General features: G+C 42.3%; 1 protein-coding gene across 1 annotated transcript in view; it reads right to left on the reverse strand.

Moving 5' to 3' along the window:
* Nucleotides 1–976: 976 nt before the first annotated feature.
* Nucleotides 977–27,557, reverse strand: part of STRIP2 (striatin interacting protein 2) — a 53,944-nt gene continuing 27,363 nt past the window's right edge. The window contains exons 14-21 of the mRNA XM_011995880.1: nucleotides 25,886–25,960; nucleotides 24,786–24,883; nucleotides 24,189–24,315; nucleotides 21,486–21,586; nucleotides 18,223–18,289; nucleotides 5,840–5,944; nucleotides 3,740–3,944; nucleotides 977–1,227 (exon numbers count right to left, since the gene is read on the reverse strand). Coding sequence (XP_011851270.1) covers nucleotides 977–1,227; nucleotides 3,740–3,944; nucleotides 5,840–5,944; nucleotides 18,223–18,289; nucleotides 21,486–21,586; nucleotides 24,189–24,315; nucleotides 24,786–24,883; nucleotides 25,886–25,960 — 1,029 coding nt within the window. The remainder of the gene's footprint in view (nucleotides 1,228–3,739; nucleotides 3,945–5,839; nucleotides 5,945–18,222; nucleotides 18,290–21,485; nucleotides 21,587–24,188; nucleotides 24,316–24,785; nucleotides 24,884–25,885; nucleotides 25,961–27,557) is intronic.

Here is a 27,557-nt window from a genome sequence, read left to right on the forward strand (position 1 = left end):
GCTGTGATGCTCTTACTGTTCTTTTCAATTAGAAAAATATATTGATCATGAGCACAAGTGGACATACCATCTGAATAAATAAAGCCTCCTGTAGTTAACTTGTCATTTAAAAAATGAATTGGATGAAAAGGATAATTTTCTGCAGTGTGCTCAGCCATTTTAAGACTGGAGTCATTTAAGAAAAATACGAAACATCCTTAGAAAGGACCTGAATATTTCATATTGGTTGTGGCTCTTTAAAAATGGCAGAGCATTCCATGCCCTATACAGAGTACACAAGGAAATAATTTTCACATTGAATATAGATCTCTTACAGAATGAGGAAAAAAACACTTTACACAACACCCTTTTCTATAACATGCAGTATTGAGGGAATAGTAAATCATCATCCTTCACAAAGAAGGTGCAGGTGCTCTAAAATAATCTTAGAGTTAATGATTTTAGAAAGAGGCTGTCCAAATTTGAAATTTAAAATGCAAACTTAATTTCAAAGTTGGTTTTTCCAAATCTCTGATAAGTCCTAGGAATCCAGGGTGAGCAAGAAGAAAACTTTCTCCTTATTTTATGACTTGTACCTCCCACTATCTGTGATGAATGCCATGGGTCAAATGCTGTAACAAATTTCCTCTTTTAGAGCCAGCAAAGGCTAGCCTGGTTCTAGCCAAGACTAAAGCAGGAAGAGGTCCTACCAAAGAGCTTGTCTAGGACTGATCCACCAAAAGATTTCCTAGGCCAACTGGGCACCCAACTGACCCCAGGGCAAGTTGATCATTTTGTTGTGATTCAGGATCCCACCCTTGCACCATCTCTAGGACCAAGAGCCCCCAGAAGAGCCCTGAACAATACTGGATGTTCTTAGGCTGATCTTCCTGTGGCAAGCACTCCTAGAACTGGTAACAAAGTCTGTATGGACAGGGTAGGCAGAGCACCATTTATTGGAGCTGACCTCCACCTATTGATGCTTGTTGACAAGAACTTAGTGATTCTGGAGAAGCTCCTCCCAACAGATGGGCTGTGAAAACACCTCTCTCTCGAGCCAGAGCTCATATGAATAGTGGAAATCTTCAGGCAGATCCAACCTCTGCCCAAGCACACTCTGCAAGCAGTTATCCACAGGTGAAAATTCAGAGTCCTGGGGTCTGTCATACCGACGGCTGTTAAAAGCCTCAATGTTGGCCCTTAAGGTACATTCTTCTGCTTGGAAGTCCCATGGCCTGGCATCGATGTCTGTGTTGGAAAGAGAGGAAGAAAAATACATTTAATGCAAGACACTGCTTCTCTTACCACAGATCATGGTTCCAAAAATGGAACTGCTCAGAAATTTTTTTTTTTTTTTTTTTTTTTGTGAAAAGCAATGTACAAAGTAAGTATACAGCATGCTGACACTTAGGTTTAAAAAATACACATATGCCCACATGCATAAGCTTGTATATGCAGAAATTACCTTTGGAAGGGTAGCCTAGAAAGTAGTAATAGTGGTTACCTATGAGAAAGGAAATGAGGGCCCAGAGGGAGGTGGATTCTTCTATTGTATTTCCTTTTCATTATTTCCCTTTCTTACTAGCTTTATGTATTACTAGTTATATGTATTATATTTCCCAAAAGGGTAATTAAATTCCTTTTATGCAGCTTTCCCTAGGGGATGAGAGTGCCATCTGAATGGAGTAGCCAGCTCTCAAGGAATGGGAAGGGGCAAGAGGGGTATAACATGGAGAATCAGAATGGACCAATTACTGAAGACTTTCCTGATTCTGTGGAATCTCCTCCAGCATGTGATAAATCTATATATCAGCTTATTTTAAGATGATGAGGTGACAGCTTCAATGAAGGTAAAAACAGAAAACAGATAATCTGTTTTGCTTCTATTCACTTAGACACTTATTTCAGGGCTAAAGATACAAATCTCCCAGATCTCTCATGTCCCATATGCAAGGGTTTATCATAAGGAAGTGTAGTGTGAGTTTGGGCTCATAATGGCAGCAACAACAGATGTGCCATTTGCAGGATAAAACATTTTCATGTTTTAAAAATGTACAATAATTTAATAGATAATTGTGCTTTATGTCTTATAGCAGAAGTTGCATCCTGGCTTGTTATGTGCCTATCATATGTTTCCTTTAGTTCTCTAAACCCTTTTTTAGTGAAAAGATAGTCCCTCACTACCACAAATTATGCAGTTGAGTTTCCCACATTTGGAGGAATAGCAGGGGTCAGCATATCTGGAGTAAAATGGATAAGCCTTGTCCTGGGAAAACCACCTTCATGATCACGGTATTTTCCCTGCCAGGTAAGTAAGTAGAGTTCTCTGAACTCTTTACTGCATCATCCTTTAAAATTCAAGCAGGTTACAAACCCAGCAAAGACAAGTCATTACCAAAAATTCTCAAATACAATTATGGAAATAATCGTCAAATACAAAACAATAAAAAAGCTCTCCAAAACAAATTTTTCCAAACTCTGATCAATCTTACAAGTTCTGGTAGTTCAACCAAATATCTTGCCTTCTGAGGTGAGGCAATGTACAGTTCCCAAGATTACCTAGAGCATACTACAGCCAAAAAGGTTTAAACTGAATTCATCAAACCTTTAGATTTAACTTCAAGTTTACAGGTAATACCATAGATAGAGGAATAAAGTAGATACCACCACAAAGAAGAAAACAGACAAATCCTTTTGCAGGACAACTGGCCTAGGTCTTCAATTAGTTAACATTAATGGTGGGTGTGGGGAGACTGCTAGAGGCCAAGCACGGTGGCTTATGCCTGTAATCCCAGCACTTTGGGAGGCCAGGGCAGGAGGATCCCTTGAGTCCAGGAGTTCAAGACCAGCCTGGGCAACATAGTGAGAGACTCCATCTCTACAAAAAAAATTTAAAAATTAGCTGGGTGTGGTGGTGGTATGCATCTGTAGTCCCAGCTACTTGGCAGCTGGGAAGATCACTTGAGCCCAGGATGTCGGGGCTGCAGTGAGCCATTATCATGCCACTGCTTTCCAGCCTGGGTGACAGAGCAACCCTCTCTCTCAAAAAAAAAAACAAAACCAGAAAACAAAAATAATTAACATATGTATAACAACCACATGTAACCTGTGGTCCTGGATTGGATTCTGACTTGGAAAAATCGCTATGAAGTACATTTTGGGACAACTAGAAAATTGTGAATATGAACTTCATTAGATGAAATGAAAATGTACTAACATGAAAAGGTAGAGATGATGTTAAAAGAGAAAATTACAAAATAGCATACATAACTTGCTTTCATTTTAATAAAATATGCATATATATGTATAGAAAAAGATCTGGAGGAATATACAATAAGATGTTAATGGTGGCAATTTCTGGATAGTACAAATACAGCATAAATATAATATAGTAAAATGTTTGTTTGCTTATATTTTCTATCTTTTTTTTCCTAGCTGCTTTGTAATAATAACAAATTGTTTTAATTTAAAAAATCTTTTGGAGAAAGCTGTCATTTAAAAGAATGTTTTGGAAAGGCAATTATCTCTCCATTTACTTGTTTTATAAAACGGATTTTCGTAGTTTACATAGGACAAGGGTACATATTAGAATTTGAGGCATAACCTTAAAGTTTGGCGTATTAATGCCTGACCTATAATCACATACTTTTTCATCTAAAATATGTAACAATTCATGCCAAAAGAGGAGTGATAAATATTTATTTAGTTTTGTCTAAACCCCAGGAAACTCCAGGAAGTCAAGAGCTTTGGGAAGACTCACCATTCCCGTAAGCCCAGTCATCGTTCATGCGGTGACGCACTTTCTGGTAAATGGCTGACATGGTTTTCATGTTGCTTTTCCTCCATTGGCGCCCCAGGTACTTGGTCTGTATCTTTAGCAGCTTTAGGACATAAAGTTGCAGCATGGCCTGTTTGACCTTGAGGGCCCGCTTTAAGATTGGTGCCGATTTAAACACTACCAGCATCTGTTCATTGAAAGAGGGGTGGGATAAACATCTAACGTTTCTTGGAATTTCCACTTTACAGACAAATTAAACCAAACCTAGCTAGCCTCAGAAGTCCCTGGGGAGCTTTCAGGGATCTATGATCCAGGCTCTACCTAGATCTAATCTTCAAGAATATATAGGGGGGCTGGGCACGGTGGCTCATGTCTGTCATCCCAGCACTTTGGGAGGCTGAAGCCAGTGGATCACCCACCACCCTGGCCAACATGATGAAACCCCATCTCTACTAAAAATACAAAAATTAGCCAGGCGTGGTGGCATGGGCCTGTTATCCCAGCTACCAAGGAGGCTGAGGCACGTGAATTGCTTGAACACAGGAGGCGGAGGTTGCAGTGAGCTGAGATCATGCCACTGTACTACAGTCTGGGTGACAGAGTGAGACTCCGTCTCAAAAAAATAAAATTTTATATATATATATAGAGAGAGAGAGAGAGAGAGAGAGAACTATTCCATTCATATTTTATTATTCAAAGTTTTCAATATTCAAAGCATATGGTATAAAATGAAAAGAAAATTTTGTCAGCCACACATATCAATTCCACTGTCACAGTTTTTTATTTTCTGGAGATAATTCTATGTATGTATACATTACTTATATTTTTTTGTTTTGTTTTGAAGATGGAGTCTCACTCTGTTGCCCAGGCTGGAGTGCAGTGGTGCAATCTCGGTTCACTGCAACCTCCGCCTCCTGGGTTCAAGCAATTCTCCTGTCTCAGCCTCCCCTGAGTACAGGCGCCCGCCACCACACCCAGCTAATTTTAGTAGAGATGGGGTTTCATCATGTTGGTCAGGTTGGTCTCAAACTCCTGACCTCAAGTGATCCTTCCACAGTGCTGGGATTACAGGCATGGGCCATCACACCCAGCCTACTTCTGTTTTTTAACACAAATGATAGCCAACTACATATCCTGCCACACTGTTCTTTACCTCTTTTTTTTTATTGAATATATTTTGAAAATCATTCCATATCAGTATAGGACTGCCTCATTCTTTTACTTTTTTTGAATAGAGATGGGGTCTTACCATGTTGCCCAGGCTGGTCTCAAACTCTTGGGCTCAAGCCATCCTGCTGCCTCAGCCTCCCAAAGTGCTGGGATTACAGGCATGCACCTCTGAGCCTGGCTGCTCATTCTTTTTAATGATTGCATAACATTCTATTATAAGGACATACCATCATTTATTTAACCAGTTGGTCCTGCTTAATGAGCATTTAGCTTGTTTCCAAGCTTTCATTATTATTATTATTTTTTTGAGACGGAGTCTCGCTCTGTCGCCCAGGCGGGAGTGCAGTGGCATGATCTCAGCTCACTGCAACCTCTGCCTCCCAGGTTCAAGTGATTCTCCTGCCTCAGCCTCCTGAGTAGCTGGAATTACAGGTGCCTGCCACCATTCCTGGCTAATTTTTGTATTTTTAGTAGAGATGGGGTTTCGCTATGTTGGTCAGGCTGGTCTCGAACTCCTGACCTTGTTATCTGCCTGTCTCTTCCTCCCAAAGTGCTGGGATTACAGGCATGAGCCACCGCACCCAGCCAAGCTTTCATTATTATAAACAATGTTGCAATGATAAACCTTGCACTTGTATCATTTGGGAATGTGTGTAATCCAAACAACATTGCTAGTTTCCCTGCTAGAGTTGCCCTGAGGGAGGGTCTGAGATTCGGACCCCTGAAAAGAAATGGACTGATAGGTAATCATCTAATATAGAATAAGTGCCCAGAATTATAAGATGCTAAATCTCATGCAGCATTCAGTGTCTATATATGGAGATCACAAACCAGGCAGCACACAAAAATTTACTAGTGATCTTTTAAAAATTCAGTCAGATGGACAACTCCATGATATAAAACCACACTCACCATGGTCCGGGAATGTTTCCATTTGGTCAGTTTATTGAGCAGCCTCAGGAGGTTGATGCAGGAAAAGAGGTTCCTCCAGCAGAACTGGCTGTTGTCTCCAGCTTCCTATAATAGGGAACATCCATCATTATTTTAATACCTACAAGGCTTTAATTCCCACAGAAGCCTGGAAGTCAATGTTGGTCAGTTTAGGTGAGGCCTTCCTGTATGAAATAATACCTCCTCACCTTCCTGTTTCTTAACACACTGAGGTCTCCAAAGCCCACAGTTTGAAAACCCCCTCAGCTGCCAATCCTGGAAGACTCTATCTACAGCATGTGTTGGTTAGACAGATGATACATGAACACAGGAACCTGATTCAAGCAAGTTTTCTTGTGTAGCTTATTCCTCTAGGATCAGAAAAGAGATGAGAGGATTTTACCCCTATATATAAGTACTTTGCACTTATATAAACTATGTAATTGTTAGGATTAGGTCTAATTCTTATAGATTTTAAACTATGTTGGATGGCTCTGATATCTATTATAATTGAATTTTTTTTTAAATCAACCTCAACCCTCCTTTATCAAACTCAACCCTCCTTTATCAAACCATATTACAGTCAGATGCTTAATTCTTCAGCATGGAAGGAAAAATGGCAGATGGTTTATTCTAATCAGGTGTTTTTCTTATCTATTTTTTGATAGTTTGTGAACACCTAACCAGAGACAACAGATGGATGTTAGATTAAAAGCAGGTATCTACTCATAGAAACATTTTTCAGAAATAAAAATATGAGTCCTTATGTGAATTTGGGGCTTGCAAATACATACTGGTGTCAGAAGCTATATAAATCAATGAGCACACATGACAGCCAAACTAACATCTTGGAAATTCCTCACATCCACAATGTGATAGGAGAATGTAGGAGTAGACGACATGTAGAAGTGAGCTGCTGTCTGGTGAATGGAAAATTACCTCTTCCTCCCTCAAATTAATTTGAAGCAACACAGGCATATAGCTAATGTGGAATGAACATCTGAGGTTTTTGAGGGTATTAGGCTTTCCTAATACCTAATACCGAGAGCCAAAAAGTTTCAGGGAAATTTCTTGTTTAGAAATATTATTTATAGGTCAGAAATATTATTTATAGGTCAGGTAATCCCAGCACTTTGGGAGGCCGAGGCAGGCAGATCGAGACCTGAGTTCAAGAGTTCGAGACCAGCTTGGCCAACATGGTGAAACTCCATTTCTACTAAAACAATAAAAAAAATAGCTGGGCATGGTGGCAGGCGCCTATAATCCCAGCTACTTGGGAGGCTGAGGCAGGAGAATCACTTGAACCCAGGAGGCAGAGGTTGCAGTGAGTCGAGACCGTGCCATTGCACTCCAGCCTGGGGAACAAGAGAGAAACTCCATCTCAAAAAACAGAAATATTATTTATAAATAATATTCTCCATCCTATAGTAAATGTTCAACATTGTCCCAGGAGAACCATCTGTCTGCTTCTAGGGAAAACTTCTATGGGACTTTCTGCTCTACTGCATCAGCTAGTCTGGCCTGCCCCAAATAGACCAAGTTCTACAGACATTATATCTTGTGCGGTTAAGAGAGACAGGCAGACTTTCAATTTTTTTTTTTTTTTTTTTGGTGAGAGAGAGTTTTGCTTTTGTTGCCTAGACTGGAGTGCAATGGGGCAATCTTGGCTCACCGCAAACTCTGCCTCCCGGGTTCAAGTGATTCTCCTGCCTCAGCCTCCTGAGCAGCTGGGATTATAGGCATGCACCACCACGCCTAGCTAATTTTGTATTTTTGGTAGAGATGGGGCTTCTCCATGTTGGTCAGGATGGTCTCAAACTCCCAACCTCAGGTGATCCGCCTGCCTCAGCCTCTTAAAGTGCTGGGATTATAGGCGTGAGTACCGCGCCCGGCCAGAGTTTTAAATTTTTAAGACACAAGGGAAACACAAAACATATGGGATAAGCAAGTGTATTTCTACTGTGAGCTTTCTTCATCCTGATTTTCAATACGGTAGAGGCATAAAAAGCCTTGCATTCCTCAGTATCTCAAAGAATAATATGGGAGAGAAGGCATCCCCTTGTAGAAGCAGCATTGGAATAGATACCAGAATACCTGGATTATGGCCTCATCCCTGACTGTATGATCTTAGGTAAATCATTTTCCTTGTTTCTTGTAGGAGGTTGAACTAGCTAATCTTTAAGATCACTTCAGCTCTGAGCATTCTATAATTTCGTGATTTACGTGGACTTTCTCCAGTTGAAAAGAACTGCCTCATTCTTTTTAATGGTTACCTAATATTGTATTGCAAGTATGTACCATAATTTATTTAACCAGTTGGCCCTATATTAGTAGGCATTTAGGTTATTACCAATCTTTCAATTTTTCTTTTTCTGAGACAGAGTCTGACACTGTTGCCCAGGCTTGAGTGCAGTGGTGTCATCTCGGCTCACTGCAATCTCTGCCCCCCCGGGGTTCAAGCAATTCTCCTGCCTCAGCCTCCCAAGTAGCTGGGACTACAGACGCCTGCCACCACGCCCAGCTAATTTTTCTATTTTTAGTAGAGATGGGGTTTTACCATGTTGGCCAGGCTGGTCTTGAACTCCTGACCTAGGGTGATCTGCCTGCCTTGGTCTCCCAAAGTGTTGAGATTACAGGCTTGAGCTATTGCGCCTGGTCATTTTTTTTTTTCTTTTTTTTTTTTTGAGACAGAGTCTAGCTCTGTTTCCCAGGCTGGAATACAGTGGATCAATCTCGGCTCACTGCAATCTCCACTTTCTGGGTTCAAGCTGTTCTCCTGTCTCAACCTCCTAAGTAGCTGGGATTACAGGCACAGGCCACCACACCCATCTAATTTTTGTATTTTTAGTAGAGATGGAGTTTCTCCATGTTGGCCAAGCTGGTCTTGAACTCCTGGCCTCAAGTGATCCACCCGCCTTGGCCTCCCAAAGTGCTGGGATTACAGGCGTGAGCTACCACACGCCTGGACTCCAATTGTTCATTATTATAAAGAATGCTGCAATGAATAATCTTAGACTTATAACATTTGGCATTTGGGATATGTGACTGTAATCCAAACAACTTTGCTAACTTCCCTAGCAGAGATGCTCTGAGGGAGGGTCCATATTTAAATCCCAAAAAGAAATGGACTGGTGATTAATCAAGTAAAGTTTTCTTTCTTTGTTTTGAGTCGGACTCTTGCTGTGTCGCTCAGGCTGGAGGGCAGTGGCGCCACCTCAGCTCACTACAACCTCCGCAACCCGGTTCAAGTGATTCTTGTGCCTCAGCCTCCTGAGTAGCTGGGATTATAGATGTGCACCACCACGCCCAGCTAATTTTTGTATTAGGAGAGATGGAGTTTCACCATGCTGGCCAGGCTGGTCTTGAACTCCTGGCCTTAAGTGATTCACCCGCCTCGGCCTTCCAAAGTGCTGGGATTATAGGCGTGAGCCACCGTGCCCCACCAAGTAGTTTTAAAAGTGAAGTTTTGGACTGGGTGCAGTGGCTAACGCTTGTAATTCCAGCACTTTGAGAGGCCGAGGCGGACGGATCACAAGGTCAGATAGAGACCATCCTGGCCAACGCAGTGAAACCCCACCTCTACCAAAAATACAAAAATGTGCAGGGCATGGTGGCGCACACCTATAGTCCCAGCTACTTGGGAGGCTGAGACAGGAGAATCGCTTGAACCCGGGAGGCAGAGGTTGCAGTGAACCAAGATTGCGCCACTGCACTCCAGCCTGGTGACAGAGTGAGATGCTGTCTCAAAAAAAAAAAAGTGAAGTTTTGAGTAAGGGTAAGCCATTTGTGGCTGTTGCCTTTTCCTTAGGGCTCAGTCTCAAGAATTCCAGGAAAGGAACTCCAGTTCCCTCTTTGAAGATAGTCTCAGTTGCCCATGGCCTTGCTCTCCTTTCCTCCTCTTTTTTTCTTTCTTTCTTTTTTTTTTTATTTTTATTTTTTGAGACAGAGTCTCACTCTGTTGCCCAGGCTGGAGTGCAGTGGCGCTATCCTTGGCTCACTGCAACCTCCGTCTCCTGGGTTCAAGCTATTCTCCTGCATCAGCCCCTCAAGTAGCTAGGATTACAGGCACATGCCACCATGCCCAGCCAATTTTTCTATTTTTAGTACAGACAGGGTTTCACCATGTTGGCCAGGCTGGTCTCAAACTCCAGACTCTCAGGTGATCTGCCCACCTTGGCCTCCCAAAGTGCTGGGACTACAGGTGTGAGCCACTGCACCTGGCTGGGTCTTACTATTTTGCCCGGGCTGGGCTCAAACTCATCATCCTCCCACTTCAGCTTCCCAAGTAGCTGGGACTATAGGCATGTGCCAACTCTCTTTTCCCTCTGATACTACTTCCCCAGACAACTGTAAGTAGCTCTACTTCTCACATTAGATGCTGCCAGGAGCTGGCATTGAAAGCACACACACTGGTCAGTGGCTCTCTCAGGATGGCCACCAAACCCTAGCTTGTTTTGTCTCCCTTGCTTGCAGCAGGCTCTACCTGCAGCACTGCTCTAGCCTGTGCCTTTTCCAACCCAACAGATAACTTTTTCCCAACAGGTCTTTGGTTCCACAGGTACCTGTTCACATTTGCCAAACTTGAGAGTTTTTCTTCATGTTTATATTCATTTAAGGCAGGTCACCTTTCTCTATTTTTTTTTTTTCCCAAGACCCAGCATATTACAACGGAAGCCTCTATGAGGAGATATAATTTGTGAACAGCAGCACACGTCACATTCTCTTGTTCCTGGTACTTCATACTAGCCAAAGCAAGACCTTTACTTCCTTTGTATTAACTAAAGTTAAAAAAGAAAACATACCCACAACCTACTCTCACGAATATTTGTTTGCAGTATGCCTTAGGTCTAAAGATTCAGTTCAAGGACTACATCCCACCCTTTCAGAGTATCTCCAGGGCACTAAGAGGGCTGTATTCTCAAAGATCCATCCATCACCCAGGTGAGTGAGCCAAGCCAAATAAAATCTAGGCTATGCCAATTATGTAGCTAATTAATTCAGATGACTAAGGGAAGAATGGAGCATTTCTTCCTTTTGGATTGAGGAATCATATTGGTTAGAATGTGAGCACCAGAAGGAATGTAGTTGCTCTAGTCCCAATTCTGTCATCCACAGAAACAAAAACTGGGGCCCAGAAAGGGGAAGGGGCTTGCCCAAGGTCACATGTTAAGCACCCAATCACCAGTACTCAGTCATTTGAAGACTCTTTATTTACTGTTCACCTTCTAGCTGCACTTCTGGAATCCTGCACACAGAAGGCAATTCAGAGGAAATTTAGTTGGATCCCCTGCTTTCCGAGCTTCTTGAAGACTCAATGGTGGAAAAGCACATTCTTTGGTCCTACCATAATTCGTACTTCAAACCAGAAGAAAATAATCATTCCCAGGAAAAACAAGAACAAAAAACAGTGAGGTTTCCTTCTTTAAATGGAAGCACTTGACTGAATCTAGTCAGCCTATGATCAGATTGAACTTTTAAAGAAGGGCTACTAAGGGTGAGATCTAATACTATATCTCAAACCTCCTCAACAGCTTACTGAAGTCCCTATGTGACAAACGAGCTCTGCACTGATAAATCAAAATTATTAATATTAACTTGGTTATTTTATAATGAATGTAGGGGAATTTTATAGTCCAAGGAAAGTTGGATGCTTATCTAATGACTCAACCTTCCTTCCTTTATAGATGAAATTTCTATAGCCTACAGGAAACCTGCTCAAGATCCCTTATAGCTATAAGTGGCAAAGCCAGGTTTGTTTGTCTTTTCCATACTACCTAGTCTATTTCTCTGCTTTGTGCTTCAGGCTTTCCTGGCCATGTTAGCCCTGCATTTATTTGAAACTATTAAAAAAACTTATGCTGGCCAGGCATGGTGGCTCACACCTGTAATCCCAGCACTTTGGGACGTCAAGGCAGGAGGATTGTTTGAGACCAGGGATTTGAAACAAGCCTGGGCAACATAGTGACACTCTGTTTCTACAAAAAATTTAAAAATTGCCTGGGCAATGTAGTAAGACCTTATCTCTACAAAAAATATAAAAAATTAGCCAGGCGTGGTGACATGTGCCTCTAGTCCCAGCTACTCGGGAGGCTGAGGTGGGAGGATCACTTGAGCCCGGAGGGTAGGTTGCAGTGAGCCAAGATCACACCATTGCACTCTAGCCTGGGTGACAGGGTGAGGCTCTGTCTTTAAAAAAAAAAAAAAAAGCTAGGTCTTAATACTTAACTGATGTCAAATTCATGGTAATAACTATGACTTGACAAATGATTCTTTTGATTCATTTATCTATTATGGTTCACATAACTGAAAATGAAATCCTATTTTTATTTTAAACTTTCTTTTTTTGACTATTACAAGTTTATCTAACAATTTTTTTTTTTTTTTTTGAGACAGAGTGTCGCTCCTGTTGCCCAGGTTGGAATGCAATGGTGCTATCTCTGCTAACTGCAACCTCTACCTCCCAGGTTCAAGTGATTCTCCTGCCTCAGCCTCCCAAGTAACTGGGATTACAGATGCCTGCCACCACACCCAGCTAATTTTCATATTTCGTAATTTTCCCAGCACTTTGGGAGGCCGAGGTGGGTGGATCACAAGGTCAGGAGTTCAAGACCACCCTGGCCAACATGGTGAAACCCCATCTCTACTAAAAATACAAAAATTAGCCGGGTGTGGTGGCGAGTACCTGTAATCCCAGTTACTTGGGAAGCTGAAGCAGGAGAATCGCTTGAACCCAGGAGGTGGAGGTTGCAGTGAGCCGAGACCGCGCCACTGCACTCCAGCCTGGCAACAGAGCGAGACTCCGTCTCAAAAAAAAAAAAAAAAAAAGTCCGATATAAAAATGTACATGACCTAATTTTTACATCACAGTAAAACAGGCTCTTTGGAGAGGGGACATGGATTTCTATGCTGAACAGCCATCATTTATACTTGTTTCAAGGTTTCTAACATGATACTCTTTCATTGTATTACCACTATCCCAATATTGTTCTGTTGCCCACTGGTTGCCATCTCCACACGCTCATCTATCACAAGATTCATAAAGGGATCAAATCCCCACAATATTCTTGGACATGTCTGCCACCATTTAATTTCAATGATAACTTCTTGTCTATGAACTTTTTCAACACGGGAGGGTGAGTTTTGCTCATGGTGTCTACATGGGCTCATAGATGCCTTAAGATGGAATGCATGTCCTCTCTCTTGCTCCTGTGGTAGGCTCAGCAGTCTTGCATCTGGCATCACCCACCTCATTAGCCAATCAATTGTCGGCATTTTTTTTCTATTTTAGTCTTTTCTTTACCAACACCATTATAGAATAATTTTCTTATCATATGGGTTTTTGATAAATTACTGCTAGATTAAGGACATAGATCTGGATAGCTTAAAAGAGAGTAATGGTTCTCAAGTGAAATAAGTGGATAAGGAGGAAGGAGAAAAAAAAAATTCAAGATTGTTTGGGAAACTTTAACAAACTACAAGTGCTTCAGTAAGGGGCACTAACATACCTGGATATGTGAGTTTGAAAAATCATCCTGGAGATTCTAATCTCCCCAAGAACCCATTACAGAAATAGTGACCAACAGGAAAATTGATATAATGCTAAAAAATTTTTATCCATGGTCCTTTCTTTGCATAAATAACTCATGGAAAATGGATATATGCCTTATGGTACATTTACAGTATAACTCTGAAATACATGTATGTTTACTCATAAATGCATAGTTTTAAATAACATTGTAGGAATGTACACATAAGTGTAGAAAGTAAAAAAGATATCAGTATAATACATATGAAAGTATTTTCCATCCCCCAAAGCATTTCCTTGCACAGCCTACATTTCATACCACTGTTCTCAACAACCATTCAGATGCTAAGCATTGCAAAATACATGCTGAGTCCACATCCACTGCCTTCTCCAGCAATCTCCTTTCAAAGACCACACTTAACTTCCACATAACATACGTTCACCATCCTTCATTTAAGTTTGGAATTTTATTTCAATTTTTTCCTAGCTTAGTGGATTGAGTATGAATACCAACATTTGGAGATACACAAATTTTTAAACTTCCTGTACCAGGTGGGAGGGGAAACTACTCAGTATATTGGTGAGGATGGCCTATCTATAGCTAATTGTTTTGACAAAATGGGAATACTTCAGAAATTAATATGCCATTAGCTCTACTTTTATTTCATGTTCATCATGCTTTTTAGAGTTTCAAATAAAGTTGAATTGAATTCAGTTCAAATTCAGAAAAGTGAAAAAATATAAATCAAGACTACCTCAGCCCAGCAGTGGCTCAAGCCTATAATCCCAGCACTTTGGGAGGCCAAGGCAGGTAGATCATTTGTGGTCAGGAGTTCAAGACCAGCCTGGCCAACATGGTGAAACCCTGCCTCCACTAAAAAATACAAAAATTAGCTGAGCAGCAATGGCACGCACGCACCTGTAATCCCAGCTACTTGGGAGGTTGAGGCAGGAGAATCGCTTGAACCTGGGAGGCAGAGGCTGTGGTGAGCAGAGATTGTGCCACTGCACTCCAGCCTGGGTGACTGTCTCAAAAAAAAAAAAAAAAAAAAGACTACTTCAGCCCAATAGTTCCACTTCTAGGAATCTAAAGGAAATAATCAAAGATTCACGTGCAGCTGGGCATAGTGGCTTACACCTGTAATCCCAGCACTTTGAGAGGCCAAGGCAGGAGGATCACTGAGCCCAAGAATTTGAGACCAGTCTGGGCAAAATAGGGAGATTCTGTCTCTAGGGAGATTGTATCTCTAAAAAAATTTTTTTAAAATTTAAAAATTAGCCAAGCACGGTGGTGTATGCCTGTAGTCCTAGCTACTTGGGTGGCTGAAGTGGAAGGATCATTTGACCCTGGGAGGTCAAGACTGCAGTGAGCTGTGATCACATTATAGCACTCCAGCCTGAGCAACTTCAAGACCCTGTCTCAAAAAAAAAAAAAAAAAAAAGATTCGCATGTAAGGATGTTTGTTTTGGAGTTACACAAGGAAAACATAAATAAATGTCAACGACAGAGAAGAATCTTTTTTGAAACTAAATAGTGGAATATTATGTGTAACTATTAAAAATTATGCCCTGGGCCAGGTGTAGTGGCTCATGCCTGTAATCCCAGCACTCTGGGAGGCTGAGGAGGGCGGATCATGAGGTCAGGAGATTGAGACCATCCTGGCTAACACAGTACAACAAAAAATTACTAAAAATACAAAAAATTAGCCAGGTGTAGTGGCATGTGCCTGTAATCCCAGCTACTCGGAAGGCTGAGGCAGAAGAATCGCATGAACCCGGGAGGCAGAGGTTGCAGTGAGCCAAGATGGCGCCACTGCACTCTAGCCTGGCCGACAGAGTGAGACTCCATCTCAAAAATGAATAAATAAAAATAAAAAATAAATAATAAAAAATATCAAAACTATGTCCTCAGCTGGGCGTGGTGGCTGATACCTGTAATCCCAGCAATTTGGGAGGCCAAGGAGGGCAGATTGCTTGAGCCCAGGAGTTCAAGATCAGCTTGGGCAACACAAAGACCCCGTTCTCTACAAAAAATACATAAATTAGCCTGGCATGGTGGCATGCCTGTGGTCCCAGCTACACCCAGCTACTTGGGAGGCTGAGGTGGGAGGATCACTTCAGTCCAGGAGCTTGAGGCTGCAGTGGGCTGTGCTTCAGGCCGAGTGCACTGCACTCCAGTTTGGGTGACAAAGCAAGACCTTGCCTTCAAAAAAGGAAGAAAAAAATTGTCCTCTAGAATGTTTAATAAAATGATATTGTGAACATGTAAATTTTGCTGCCAAATGAAACATCTATGTATAAAGTCTTAGTTTTGTTAATGTGTTTATATATGGGTGAATATATATATATATAATTGCAGCAAAATATTAACAGTGGCTATATGTAGGTGACATAAGAGTATTTTTCTTCCTCATACTTTTCTGTTTCTCCAATTTTCTGCAATACATATATTTATTTTAATATCAGAAAAAAAACTTAAAGAAAATCCTATAGCCATTCGTGGTGGCTCACGCCTGAAATCCCAGCACTTTGGGAGGCTCAGGCAGGTGGATCACCTGAGTCCAGGAGTTCGAGATCAGCCTGGCCAACATGATGAAATCCCATCTGTACTAAAAATACAAAAATTAGCCGGGCATGGTGGCACGTGCCTATAGTCCCTGCTACTCGGGAGGCTGAGGCAGGAAAATCACTTGGACTCAGGAGGTGGAGGTTGCAGTGAGCTGAGATCGCACCACTGCATTCCAGCCTGGGTGACAGAACAAGACTCTGTCTCAAAGAAAAGAAAAGAAAATCCTATATATTCAAATAGCCAGTACATTTTCTGTGCTTGCCATTTGTTAAGCCTGAAAAAAAGAGATATATCTTACTCATCTGAACACTAGTCTTTTTCTGAGCATAGAAGTCACAAGTTTAGATAAACCATACTGAGGACCTATGTGGAATAGACTCACCAGTTACTGCAGCCCATGACTGGGTTCATTCAAAATTCAAGCAAAACAAAAAGTCTGTGGTTACTAAATGGAACCACCAGGTGCCACTATTGCTTCACAGAAAGGAGTAAAATACTTAGCATGACTATTTTTTAGGAAGAATAAATACACGCTTTCACTCTGGGATAATACTAAAGTCTTCTTAGAAAACATAATAAATTACTATGTTCACTTCATTTCAATAATTTTATGCACATATCCCAAAGGTCAATTGGGAGAGATGTGAAATCGTGGTTCCTATCAATTCCTATATATGAACAAATGGGGTTGGAATTGAAAATAAAGAACACATTATAGGAAGAAATAAATTCAGGCCATAAAAGTTGACTTTATCTTCTGAAATGTCCTACTAATAGCAGAATTTTAATGCTACTGTGTACCACTGTTTCTGTGGAAAACGTATTCTTCATTCCAACTCTGAATGGCAGGGGATGCATGTCTTTCTACCCTGACTTCCACTTTCAACTGGTAGCTATTTAACTTCTCCATCTATAAAATAGTAATACAACCTCATAGAGTAGTTTTAATGATTGAATAGCTACATCTGTGTAGTGTGGGTAAAAAAATTTTTTTAATAAAAAATTTGATAAAAGACTGACTAGCATCATAAATAACATAAAGAAGCTTAGAAAATTTATTACTTCTCTGTAGGAATAAAAAGCTTCCAACTCCTTTGGCTGCTGAGCCCATGTCTAAATAAGACCAGGGAATCTCTCTATCCCAGTGGTAAAAAACGGTGCCAAGGTTGGTGTCTCAGGACATGGGTCTTTTGACTCATGTCTAATTCAGGCTCTGTCACCTATGAGGAGTAAACCATGACAAGTCACTGGGCCTTTAGGTTTCTCATCTTCGAAATAAGGGGGTTGGATCAAATGGCCCTTAAGCCCCCTCTTAAGTCCCCTCCAGCCAAGAATCCTATGGTTCTATAAAACTTGTACCACAGAGGTTGTCCTTCTATTTTTGCATAATATACTTTTCTGACTCAACATTTTGCAAGAATTACAATTGGAGGACAAAGGGTTGTAGTAACCATCGGTTACTACATCGGTTAAATGATTCAATCATTTAACATTTATCGAGCTCTTCAATGTACCAGACAAGGTGCTAGACTCTAAGGATATAAAAATGATGATACTATCTCTTCCTTCAAGGATTCTACAGTCAAATTGAGAAACAGACACAAATGCATAATTACAATGCAACAGGCTGGAGGTATGGATTGTGGCATATCTAAGGAGCTGTGGCAATACACGATGAGGTAGGTACCTCATCTTCAGTATGGTTGTTGTTCAGTCAGTTTCATGGAATTGAGAATAACTGTGAGTGACTTTTCTGATTTGCCTAGAGCTGTTTTCAAGATGAGAAACTTTCTGGGCAATCCTTTTGTGGCTATACAGACTTTTGCCTCCGAGAGACTTAGACAAGTATTTTCTCAGGTACACATTGCTAGGTTTATAACCTATATGAAAATAAGAAGTGAACTCCCTGTAGCACAGCAGAAAGAAGACAGATAATTATTTGAGCTAGACCAGAAGAGATTCTCCTGCATTTAGCATAGATATTCACACTCAATTTCAGTCCCATTATGTTTCTAAATTCCCTCTCCTCCTTGGTGTTCTTCACTGGCTGTTTCCTCTTCTCTGAAAAATGCTAGGCTAAGCTTTTCCAGATCTTTCTCAACTGGGTCAGCAACTCTAAACCCCTGCTGCATCTGTGCTCTTGCCAATATACCTTCATTGATCTAAGACTCTCAAACCAGGGCATTAAGGGGTTGGAGAAGAAATGAAAGAGCAAATGCCAACCTGTACCACCTAGCAATTTCAAAGGCTACCAAATCCCCATCTGCTTACCAGACTTTCAGTAGTAAGCTCCGGCAAATCCTGGATGGTGCAGCAAGGGTAATCCAGGACTGAGATGCTGTAAGATGCAGAGATAAGGACAGGCTTTAGGTAAATGGCAACAGCAGGAATTGGCTGTATCTGAAAAGGGCAGGAGTTATTTCTCTCCAGCAGCCCCTATCCAGTTCCCAAATTGCTTAGTGACCTCAGCTGAAACTGAGGGCTCTGGTGCCAGGCAACTCTAGCTCCAGTCTCCTTTCCTATCATGAGAGGAACCAATGAGTTCTTTGAGGCTGGCCCCCATCTGGTAGATGCAAAAGAGAGCAGAAAGAGAGCCTCTTTTCTTAGCACTCCTTGCTTCTTTAAAGGAATACGTAAACTTAAGTGCATTTGTGTTTCTGCATTTAACTGTATGTGTGAATATAACTGCTCCCACAGACATGGTCCAAACCCATCCCACTGGATAACAATCTGAGGATGTGAGGATGAAATGATCCTCCCGTGTCTCTCACCAGATCTTTCTGAAAGCTGGGAGCTCTGGGGAATGATTACAGAAGCCACTCCTAAAGGAAGCTTGAGACAGGGGCAGCTTCCTATAGAAAGGCTAATCTAGGAACTCAAGAATGATAATAGCTGACAGTGGGGGACTGCAAGTTACAGCTCTGTGATGAGCCCAGGGAAGCAGGCATGAGTTAGGAGGAGAAATAAGGCATTGCATTATGACAAGGACATAGTTACAAAATAAATGACAGCTCTCTCTTTCCTCTTCTCCCTTCTTCATTGACACAACACAGAATCTGGACTAGCTAATCTCTAATGCTCCTTCTGGTTCTGACATTCCATGAGGTTTTGAACACCAATCTATCTGAACTAGTGCAGTTGGAAATGAATAAAGGATGTTGGTAAAGCAGTGGCTATAAAGACGAGTTCACACTGCTATAATGAACCTGTCTCTACATTTCAAAAGTCAAAATTTCTATACAAGCAAAAGGCAACAATTTATTTGGCCAGAAATGTTTACCTTTGTCCAAGAAACTCAGACAAAGATAACCTGGGGGACCAGGGTAGGAGAGAAGAAGAGTCAGCTTGGGACAGGACTGTGTCAAACTACCTGTAATGTTGTTCATCATCTTGATTTACTCTATCAGATTTTCCCAGGGTTGCCAGTTCTGTACTGCTCCATTAGGATGAACATTCTTGGCTGGCTCATTCACCTATCCACCCACCTCCTACTGACGAAGCCCTATGGCAAAGTAGGTGCTGGCGACCAGGAAATGGGGGTGGGAAATCAAAGATGGATTTGTTCCTTTCTCTTAGTGAACTGAAATCTAGCCTAAGGGGGCATAAAATTAATTTACAAGTATCTAGAACATCTAGATTGTAAGATCCATGAGAAAATTCTGCAATAATGAGTTGTGATCTCCAAGTTCTCAGAGATCATTCAAAAGTAAAACTTACAGTTCATGCATAAGAGGATCATCTTGTTCAGGCCAACCTTAGCAAAAGGTGTAGTCTGTTGCTACCACTCTTCCAACTCCAAATTGAACCAAATGGGTATCTATTGAATTGTCTGTCCCCCCCATTCTAGGTCCATGGGTGCAGAAGGAACATTAAGTTTCTGTATACCACTCCCCTAGCCACAGTTGATTTAGGGGTGAACCTAGGGAATCTGGAATAGGGATTGGAGAGTCAATTCAGTCTCTGAGGTGGGGCATGTTCAGCTCATATAGACATATTTCACTATGCCGCCTGAGAAGCGAACAACGCAGTCTGATACATTTGTCAGTGAGAGAGGAAACTGGAGTGGAAATACAGAGGCCTGGTGTCTTACAGACAGAAGTGGAAGGCTTTCTGGGCTCCCCACACTACAGACCAACCCTGAGGTCCAGAGCTGCATTGCTGTCCTAGGTTCCTCAAGATGACACATGTCATTTCATTCTGACAAAGTCACTATTCTGCATGAGTCTAGTCCAGCTAGCTTTGGTTACTTTTAACCCAGAGCGTTGACTGATACACAGAGGTGCCTGCTTGCAGCTCTGACCCTGATACAGCCTGACCTGTACTTCATTTTCCCTGGTAACTCAAGTAGCACATCTGAAGTGCCCATTTTAAAGGGGTTAGTGCACAGGTCTCCATATCATTAGGAAAAACCCATCCTCCAATGCTTACCCTCAAGGGGCAGTGTTTAAAGCAATCTTGCATATGCTAATATTAACCAATGCTTACAACATTTCTATGATACAGTCAGAAAAGGTATTCTTAAAGATGAAAATACTGTGGTTCAGAGAAACAGTGTCTTGCTTGAGATTACATAACTAGCAAGTGGCAGATCCAGGTCACGAATCCAGGTCTCATGACTTCAGGTTCCATAGGGGGGGTGTGTGTGTGTTTTAAGCTACATATAAGTAGGCTCCCTCTCCATGGTGGAATTTCAGGCAGTACTGACAGACTAGTGTGGCAATATCTCTAGTCACCCCAACTATGAGATTAGACCTCTTACTTCTACTTTAGGAATTTTGCCTCTGGTAAACTCTACTGATTAACATATTTCCAGTTCTTGTGAAAGTAGAATATTAAGGAACAAGGATCTATTCTGTAATCCCTAAGTCCCTGCTTGGCTGGACGAATGGAAAGCAATTTGTATTCACAGGGAAGCCTGTGTTCTGATCCTGTCTCTGATGCTTACTTCAGGGGTCTCACCAGCTTGTTAATTTTGTTAATATCTCTGAATTTGTTTCCTAATTGGCAAAATGAGAATAAAATGTATAACAACTCTTAGCATTGCTGAGGAGATTAAATAATGAATGTGAAATACCTTATTTTTTTAAACTACAAATTGACGTACCCCAGTAAATTCTATTACGTACCTTCAGTTATAAATTTTGTATAATGCATTACAGTTTACGAAACAGCATAACTGTTCCAATTGCTCCAACTTATGATTTATACTAAAATAAGGCCTGGCCAGATAAGCAAGTTGTTTCACAAAAAACAACCCCTGGATCCACCTGACAGAGCTAAAAATTCATCACTGCCACTTCATTTAAGTCATGACATTTTTCAGTGTTTAAAACTATTAAAATACAAATACCTCCCTAAAGAAGGCAAACCATACACTCCATCAGCTAACACTTCAAGAAAATTAAATTTAACAGTGACAGCTCTAAGACAGGAGGGACTAGGGACACCAGGAAAACTGAAAGGCTCGGAGATGATGTAATTTTCTCAACCACCCCAAAATAGCCCCTTGAAATAAACCTGTCCAGAGTTCATACCTGTTTTTGGCAGTGATGTATGACAAGATATTTTGATTGAAGAACTTCAGGATCAAGGGGATGCAGTTGGCAAATACCAAATGTTGCGATACATATTCAAACTGAATTAAAAATCAAAGCAGAAAGGGCTGCTTATTTGGAGGAGAATGGAAAATATGTTTGAGAAAAAGAGAGGAAGTACAAATCTAATACCCATTCCTGAGAATATCTACTATCTACTATCCACTTGTGTTATCAGTCTTCCTGTCTGGGAAATGGGAAGAATCATCTTCACCCAGCCCATCCTACATGGAGGGGGATAATCTGCAGTATATGTCACAAGCACAAAATAAAGAAGCCAGAAAATAAAATCTCACTCCAAAACATAGAAAGAATTGCTGTGAGATTTGTTCCTAAGCCCAAAAGGAAGGGAAGGCTCCCTGAGGGAGTTGTTTTCCATGCCAAACCTCTGGCTCATAATGTTTCAACTGTGATTGATATAGCAGGGACAGCTGCAGCTTACTCCTGGCATCACTCAGTCAGGATGGTGACAGCACATAATAACCAAATGGACCACTGGGCTCCAGCTCCAGTATGTCTGATATACCATATTATCCTTAGTATTTAGAATATCAGTAAGTATACTGGCTGCTTGGAGTATGGGGTGAGGGGGAAAAGAATATTAGTAAATATTTTAATGAATGAATGAACAAGAGCCCTTCAGCCAACAGATACTGCATTGAGAAGTCTAAGGTGTCTTTGATAGGCTAAATACCAGAATGTGGAGACTCCATTCTGCTCTCCCAAATCCAGATGTGGTTTGTATACAGGACAACCTAGTGGGGCAAGTTGCCATAAGAGCAGTGTCATGGGGGTTATGTTACCCATGACACACTAAGGAGCGTCAAACACAGTTTATCTCCAGATCCAGAACCTAGTATTCTAGTATAGAAATGGGGTTGAGAAAGCAGAGAACTGTGATGTTTTAAATCCTCAGCTCTCTGATCGCCAACAAGTAGCCAAGCAGCAAGCTAAGCTGCCTTACGGCCCTGGGTATGTAGTTAGAGCAGTGGAGTCAGCTTATGCCAAGACCACTTCCCTCTTCTGTTCAATATTTTCTCCCTGGAAAGTTATTTATTTTATTCGTAAAATCCAGGGTATTTTCCAAAGCCCCAGACAAAAGAGCCAACACATATCCAGTATCATCTGATGGAAAACTTTTTTCAGTTTGAGATGTCCCTGTGGCCCTGTCAGGATTCACTGACACACACTGGCAAGGCCCATCAAGCCATCCACCTGTCTGGCTGTGAATCCACACGCTTCCCACCAAGAAAAGCAGAAGTAAACACACATCCACAGTTCTCTGTTCTCTTTCCACTAGAAACACTATCTCCTACCTACCCCTACTCCTCCCAGCCCTGCTGCTGCTCAGCAAACACTGGCAAAAGTGGGAGCACTCAGGGCAACCAAACACACCCAATGATGTCTTCGAATGCATGAAAGTGGAAATACTCTGGTTGATAAGGCCACGGACATAGACCCTGCAGAAGCCTCTCTGTACTCTGAGGACCTGCTTTTCTACCAGCAAGCTTGATTCTGACTTCATAGGAGGAAAATGGGGTAGAGCCTCTGGGCAAGAATGAGAAGCATTCCTCTTTTCTCCATGGTCTCCTCACAGACAGCATCCATTTGCTGTCCCCATCTTGTCCCTATATCTTGGCAATGCCCATGAAACCAAGTCCAATCTCCTTAGCATAGCAAACAATGTTTTATGGGAAAGCAGCTTCTTAACTTTTCTTAGCTTTGATTTCGTCATCTATAAAAGAGGTATTAAATAAGACTACTTCATAGGGTGGAGAGAATTAAATGAGGACCTAGACAAGCTTAACAGGGTGCTAGGCACAGGACAGGTGCTCAGTAACTGTGTGCTAGCATATAGATTATGATATGCTCCCTGCCGATTCCTCCAGCTTCATGTGTCACCAGACCACGCCCATCTTTCCCCACCCCAGGCAGAACTCCAGCAACATTTAATAACGGTTTTTAAAGGTACTTTGCTCTGTCTCTTTCCCCTCTGGAGTTTTGCATATCAGCTTTTTTGCTTGTAATGCCTCCTGTCCTCCTTCCCTAACAATTCCCATATCCTGGCTAACATCTGTTTTTTTAGGACTGAGGTTAGAAGTCATTTCTTCTCCATCTCAAGGTGGATTAGGTGTTTCCATAGCAACCAGTGCTTATCGGTATCAGCACACTTATCTCTCTATAATTGGCTACTTATGTATCTGTATCCTTTATAAGATTTCAAGGCCTTGAAGAGCCAGAACTGTGCCTTATTCTCAGAATTATATCTCAAATGTTGGAAAAGTGCTTCACATATAGAAAACTATGGTCAATATACCTTCCCCCCCATTTTTGTGAAATGCTTACATTCTCTCTTGCATTGTTTTAAAAACTGGCTGGGCATATTTCTGAGAAGCTAGAGATTCCTACCCACAACCCTGGGATAACTTACAAGGGACACAGACATCTGCACCTTTCTAGGACAGTTCCCACTCCATAACCCTATCCCAAACTCATGCAGTGGGTGTCTGGATTCCCTGAGGGAGAACAAAGAAAAGGCTGGAAGATGCTCATCAGAACTAAAAGGGCCCTCGCACCCTTCCTTTGAGAGATCGGGCCTGGGAAACACCCAAGACCTGTGGAGAAGTGCTCCTAGCTGCTCACCTGGTAAATATGGTTGAGTTTGAAGTGTTTGAGGAGTAGCAGAAGCAGGGTAGAGATACTCTTTACAATAATCTCCTTGTGCCTGTTCACATCGATGCCCAGCTTCATGCTCTGGAGAACAGTGATGCTACAATGGCGAGAGAAGGTATTAGCGCAGAAAGTGGCCTTAAAGGGAGCCCTGCAGGGATCCAGGTATTTGGGTGTGATATAATATACACAAGAGAGCCAGAACTTGGGAAATGTGAACTTCTGTGCCAGGGAAACCTCCAGAGTTCCCACTTATGAGCCTGTCTGAAGAAATGCTCCATTGAGTTCTTTGTTTCTATTTCTCTTTTGGCAAGCTCATCCCTTGGCAATGTTCACCCAAATACCTGGGCAGCCAGTCGCTGACACTGGTGTCACCCTCCAGATCCTGAGTTTTGAGCTAAAAAGAGCAAAGCAGAAAGCCCTGAAGGGGGAAGGGAGTACTGGTGGGCAGAGAGGAGGAGATCTCTTTGGAGACAATCTCTGTAAGTGTTAACAAGGTGAGTGGGGACTAGAGAGAGCCTGCAGACAAGACAGCTAGTATCCAGCAGCTGCCCCCGTTGAAGCACTCACGGCATCTCCTCAGGTAGGACATCTGCCAGGATATTGATAGAGTCTGTCTTAGCCTTGGAGGTGGGAGCTGCAGCCAGCAGAATCTTAAGCAGAGCGATCTGGGAAGTAGAAATAAAGAAATTCACCACTGTCAAATCCACTCAGCAAGGGAGTGATTCTTCTGCACCCTAACTGCCCTATAAAAAGTGTTTTAAAGCCATTCTCCAAGTTCTTCCCTCAATGACCATATCTCCCCAGCGTCCAGAAGAGCAAACAGGTGCCCAGTCCTGAGAGGCCTGCCTGTGAGGCTAAGGAGAAAGCCAGAGGGAGCGCATTGGCTGTTCTGCTTCAAGACTGTTCTTTCCAGGGCCTGGCATGGTGGCTGATGCCTGTAATCCCAGCACTTTTGGAGGCCAAGACAGGCAGATCACTTGAGGTCGAAAGTTCAAGATCAGCCTGGTCAACATGGTAAAACCCTGTCTCTACTAAAAATACAAAAATTAGCTGGTGTGGTGGCGCATACCTGTAATCCCAGCTATTCGGGAGGCTAAGGCAGGAGAATCACTTGAACCTGGGAGGTGGAGGTTGCAGTGGGCCGAGATCGCACCACTGCACTCCAGTCTGGGCGACAGAGTGAGACTCCACTTAAAAAAAAAAAGACTGTTCTTTTCAAAGGGGAGGAAGGAAGGAACAGAGTGAGAGGGACAGTGTGTAGAAATAAAGTGGGAGGCATAAGCCCAACTTCTCCCACTCTTTTCTTTCCTCTAACCCGAACCATTGGTATCTTCCCCACTCCCAGCCTGAGGCTATCTAGTACATGACAGACCACAGCAGATCTCAGAGGGACTACAGTACTTATCTCGGAGGAGGGTGGGTCCCCAGTGTATCCTGTAGAGACCCCAACTTATTCCCCACCCTTCCCAAAGAAGGACTAGGGAGAACAGCACCATCAGAGGAGCACTGAGGAAAGCTCAGAATTTTCACGTGTCAGAGAATGCCTTGCCAAAGGCACAAAGGCTCAGAAAACAAGTTCAAGTGTTGGACAGGTCCGCTTGAAATGGTTTTTAGCTGTCTGTTCCTTGTAGCAGAGAAGGGCAGCTCTGGCCTAACCATCTCCTTACCATATACTGAGGGAGGCTGTACAGCATTCCCTGGTAGAGGATTTCACATGGCGTCTCTGGTACCACCTCTTCCCCCTATGGCAAGAAATACATGGTTTGCCAATGCCACTTTCCAGGTGACCAAAGGCTTTATTTTCTTGGTTGTGAGGGGTGACCTGAAAAGAGCACTAAGCTGGGAGTCAGATCTAGGTTTCTACCCTAGCTGTGTTAATGACTCACTGTATGACCTTGGATAAGTCACATTCCTTCTCTGAGTCCTAGTTTTCTCTTCAATAGGACCATCAGGTTGGCCTGGATGACCTCTCAGGACCTGGGAAACTGGAACAGATGCTACAGAAGCACTTCCTATAGTGTTGATCTGAGGCTGAGAACTCTAGAACATTCTGTAAGCCTAGAAGGAGAGGTAGGTGGCTCAATAGTGAGGGTTTAAAAGGAAGTTGGGTAACATATGGCCTGGTGAAACAGGAAGGAATATCAGCAAAGAAGCTTTTAAGTGGATGGAAATGATTTTCTTCCCCTCTCCATTCACCCCTACATCACTTTCTCCTTTCTGACCAGCCCCCTCATATACAACTATCTCTGTCCTATTGATGACATTAACTAAGCCTTTTATCAGAGTGAGGAGGCTGGGGCCTCAGGGACCCAATAGGCTGCTCAGGCCACTGTCATCTTTGACCAATGCAGTTTCCTTCCTCCTACAGGGTCTCTCTATTACAGGGCAAGGGTTCACTGCCATGAGACCCTGAGCCAGGGAAGAATAACCAGCCTCCTTCTGTCCCACACAACTCATCTGCTGCTTAAATGGATGTAAGTCCTAAATGGACATTCAGCGGAGCCTGGCAATCCTGGCATGTTTGCCTTCCTGCTCTCCAAAAGGCCGATTTCAAACCATCTTCCCTCTCCTCAAACCAACTCCTTTGCCCACCATGCCTAAACAGTTGCTGATCCTGCCTCACGCTTCATGGAGAAAACAGAAGCACTCAGACAGGCACACACTCATCTTCTCAACACCACATCTACAAAGAGTCTTATTCCTTCCTTCTTAACATGAAGGATGAACCGCCTGTGCTCGAACAAAGGCCAGTCTCCTACTTGTGCTCAGGATCCCACACCCATTTGCTTTGTTGAATGCCTCAGTCCTGCAATTATCCCCTCTTGGATCATTTATTTTAGGACAAAAAAAATGTTCTAGTATCTCTCAGCTATAAAACATCCTCCCCTTGACCTCACATTCTCCTTCAGCTACCATCCACTTTCTCTCCTCTTCACAAAACTTTTATATCATCTACCTCCTTTTTTGACATTTCCTTCAATACATACCAATTAGGCTTTCAGTCCCACTACTTCACTTAGAGTTGCTCTTATCAAGGTCATTATCTTCATGTTGCCAAATCCAATGGGCACCTTGGTTCTTACCATAATGCCACTTATTAGTAGCATTTTACCCAGCAGATCACTCCTTTTTTCTTGAAAGACTTTCTTAGCTTTTATGATATCATAATCTCCTGGATTTCCAGCCACTTCACTGTCTTTCGTACTCTTCTGGCTCCTTTCCTGACACATGCCCACCTCAACATACTGGTGTGCCCCAGGACTTTGTCCTGCCTTCCATTCTCTTCTGTCTCTACTCCCTCCCTGGGTTATCTCAGTCAGTTCTATGGCCTTTAACACT

This window comes from Mandrillus leucophaeus, unplaced genomic scaffold (genome assembly GCF_000951045.1).
Source record: "Mandrillus leucophaeus isolate KB7577 unplaced genomic scaffold, Mleu.le_1.0 Scaffold5, whole genome shotgun sequence".
In the NCBI taxonomy this organism is placed as follows: domain Eukaryota; kingdom Metazoa; phylum Chordata; class Mammalia; order Primates; family Cercopithecidae; genus Mandrillus; species Mandrillus leucophaeus.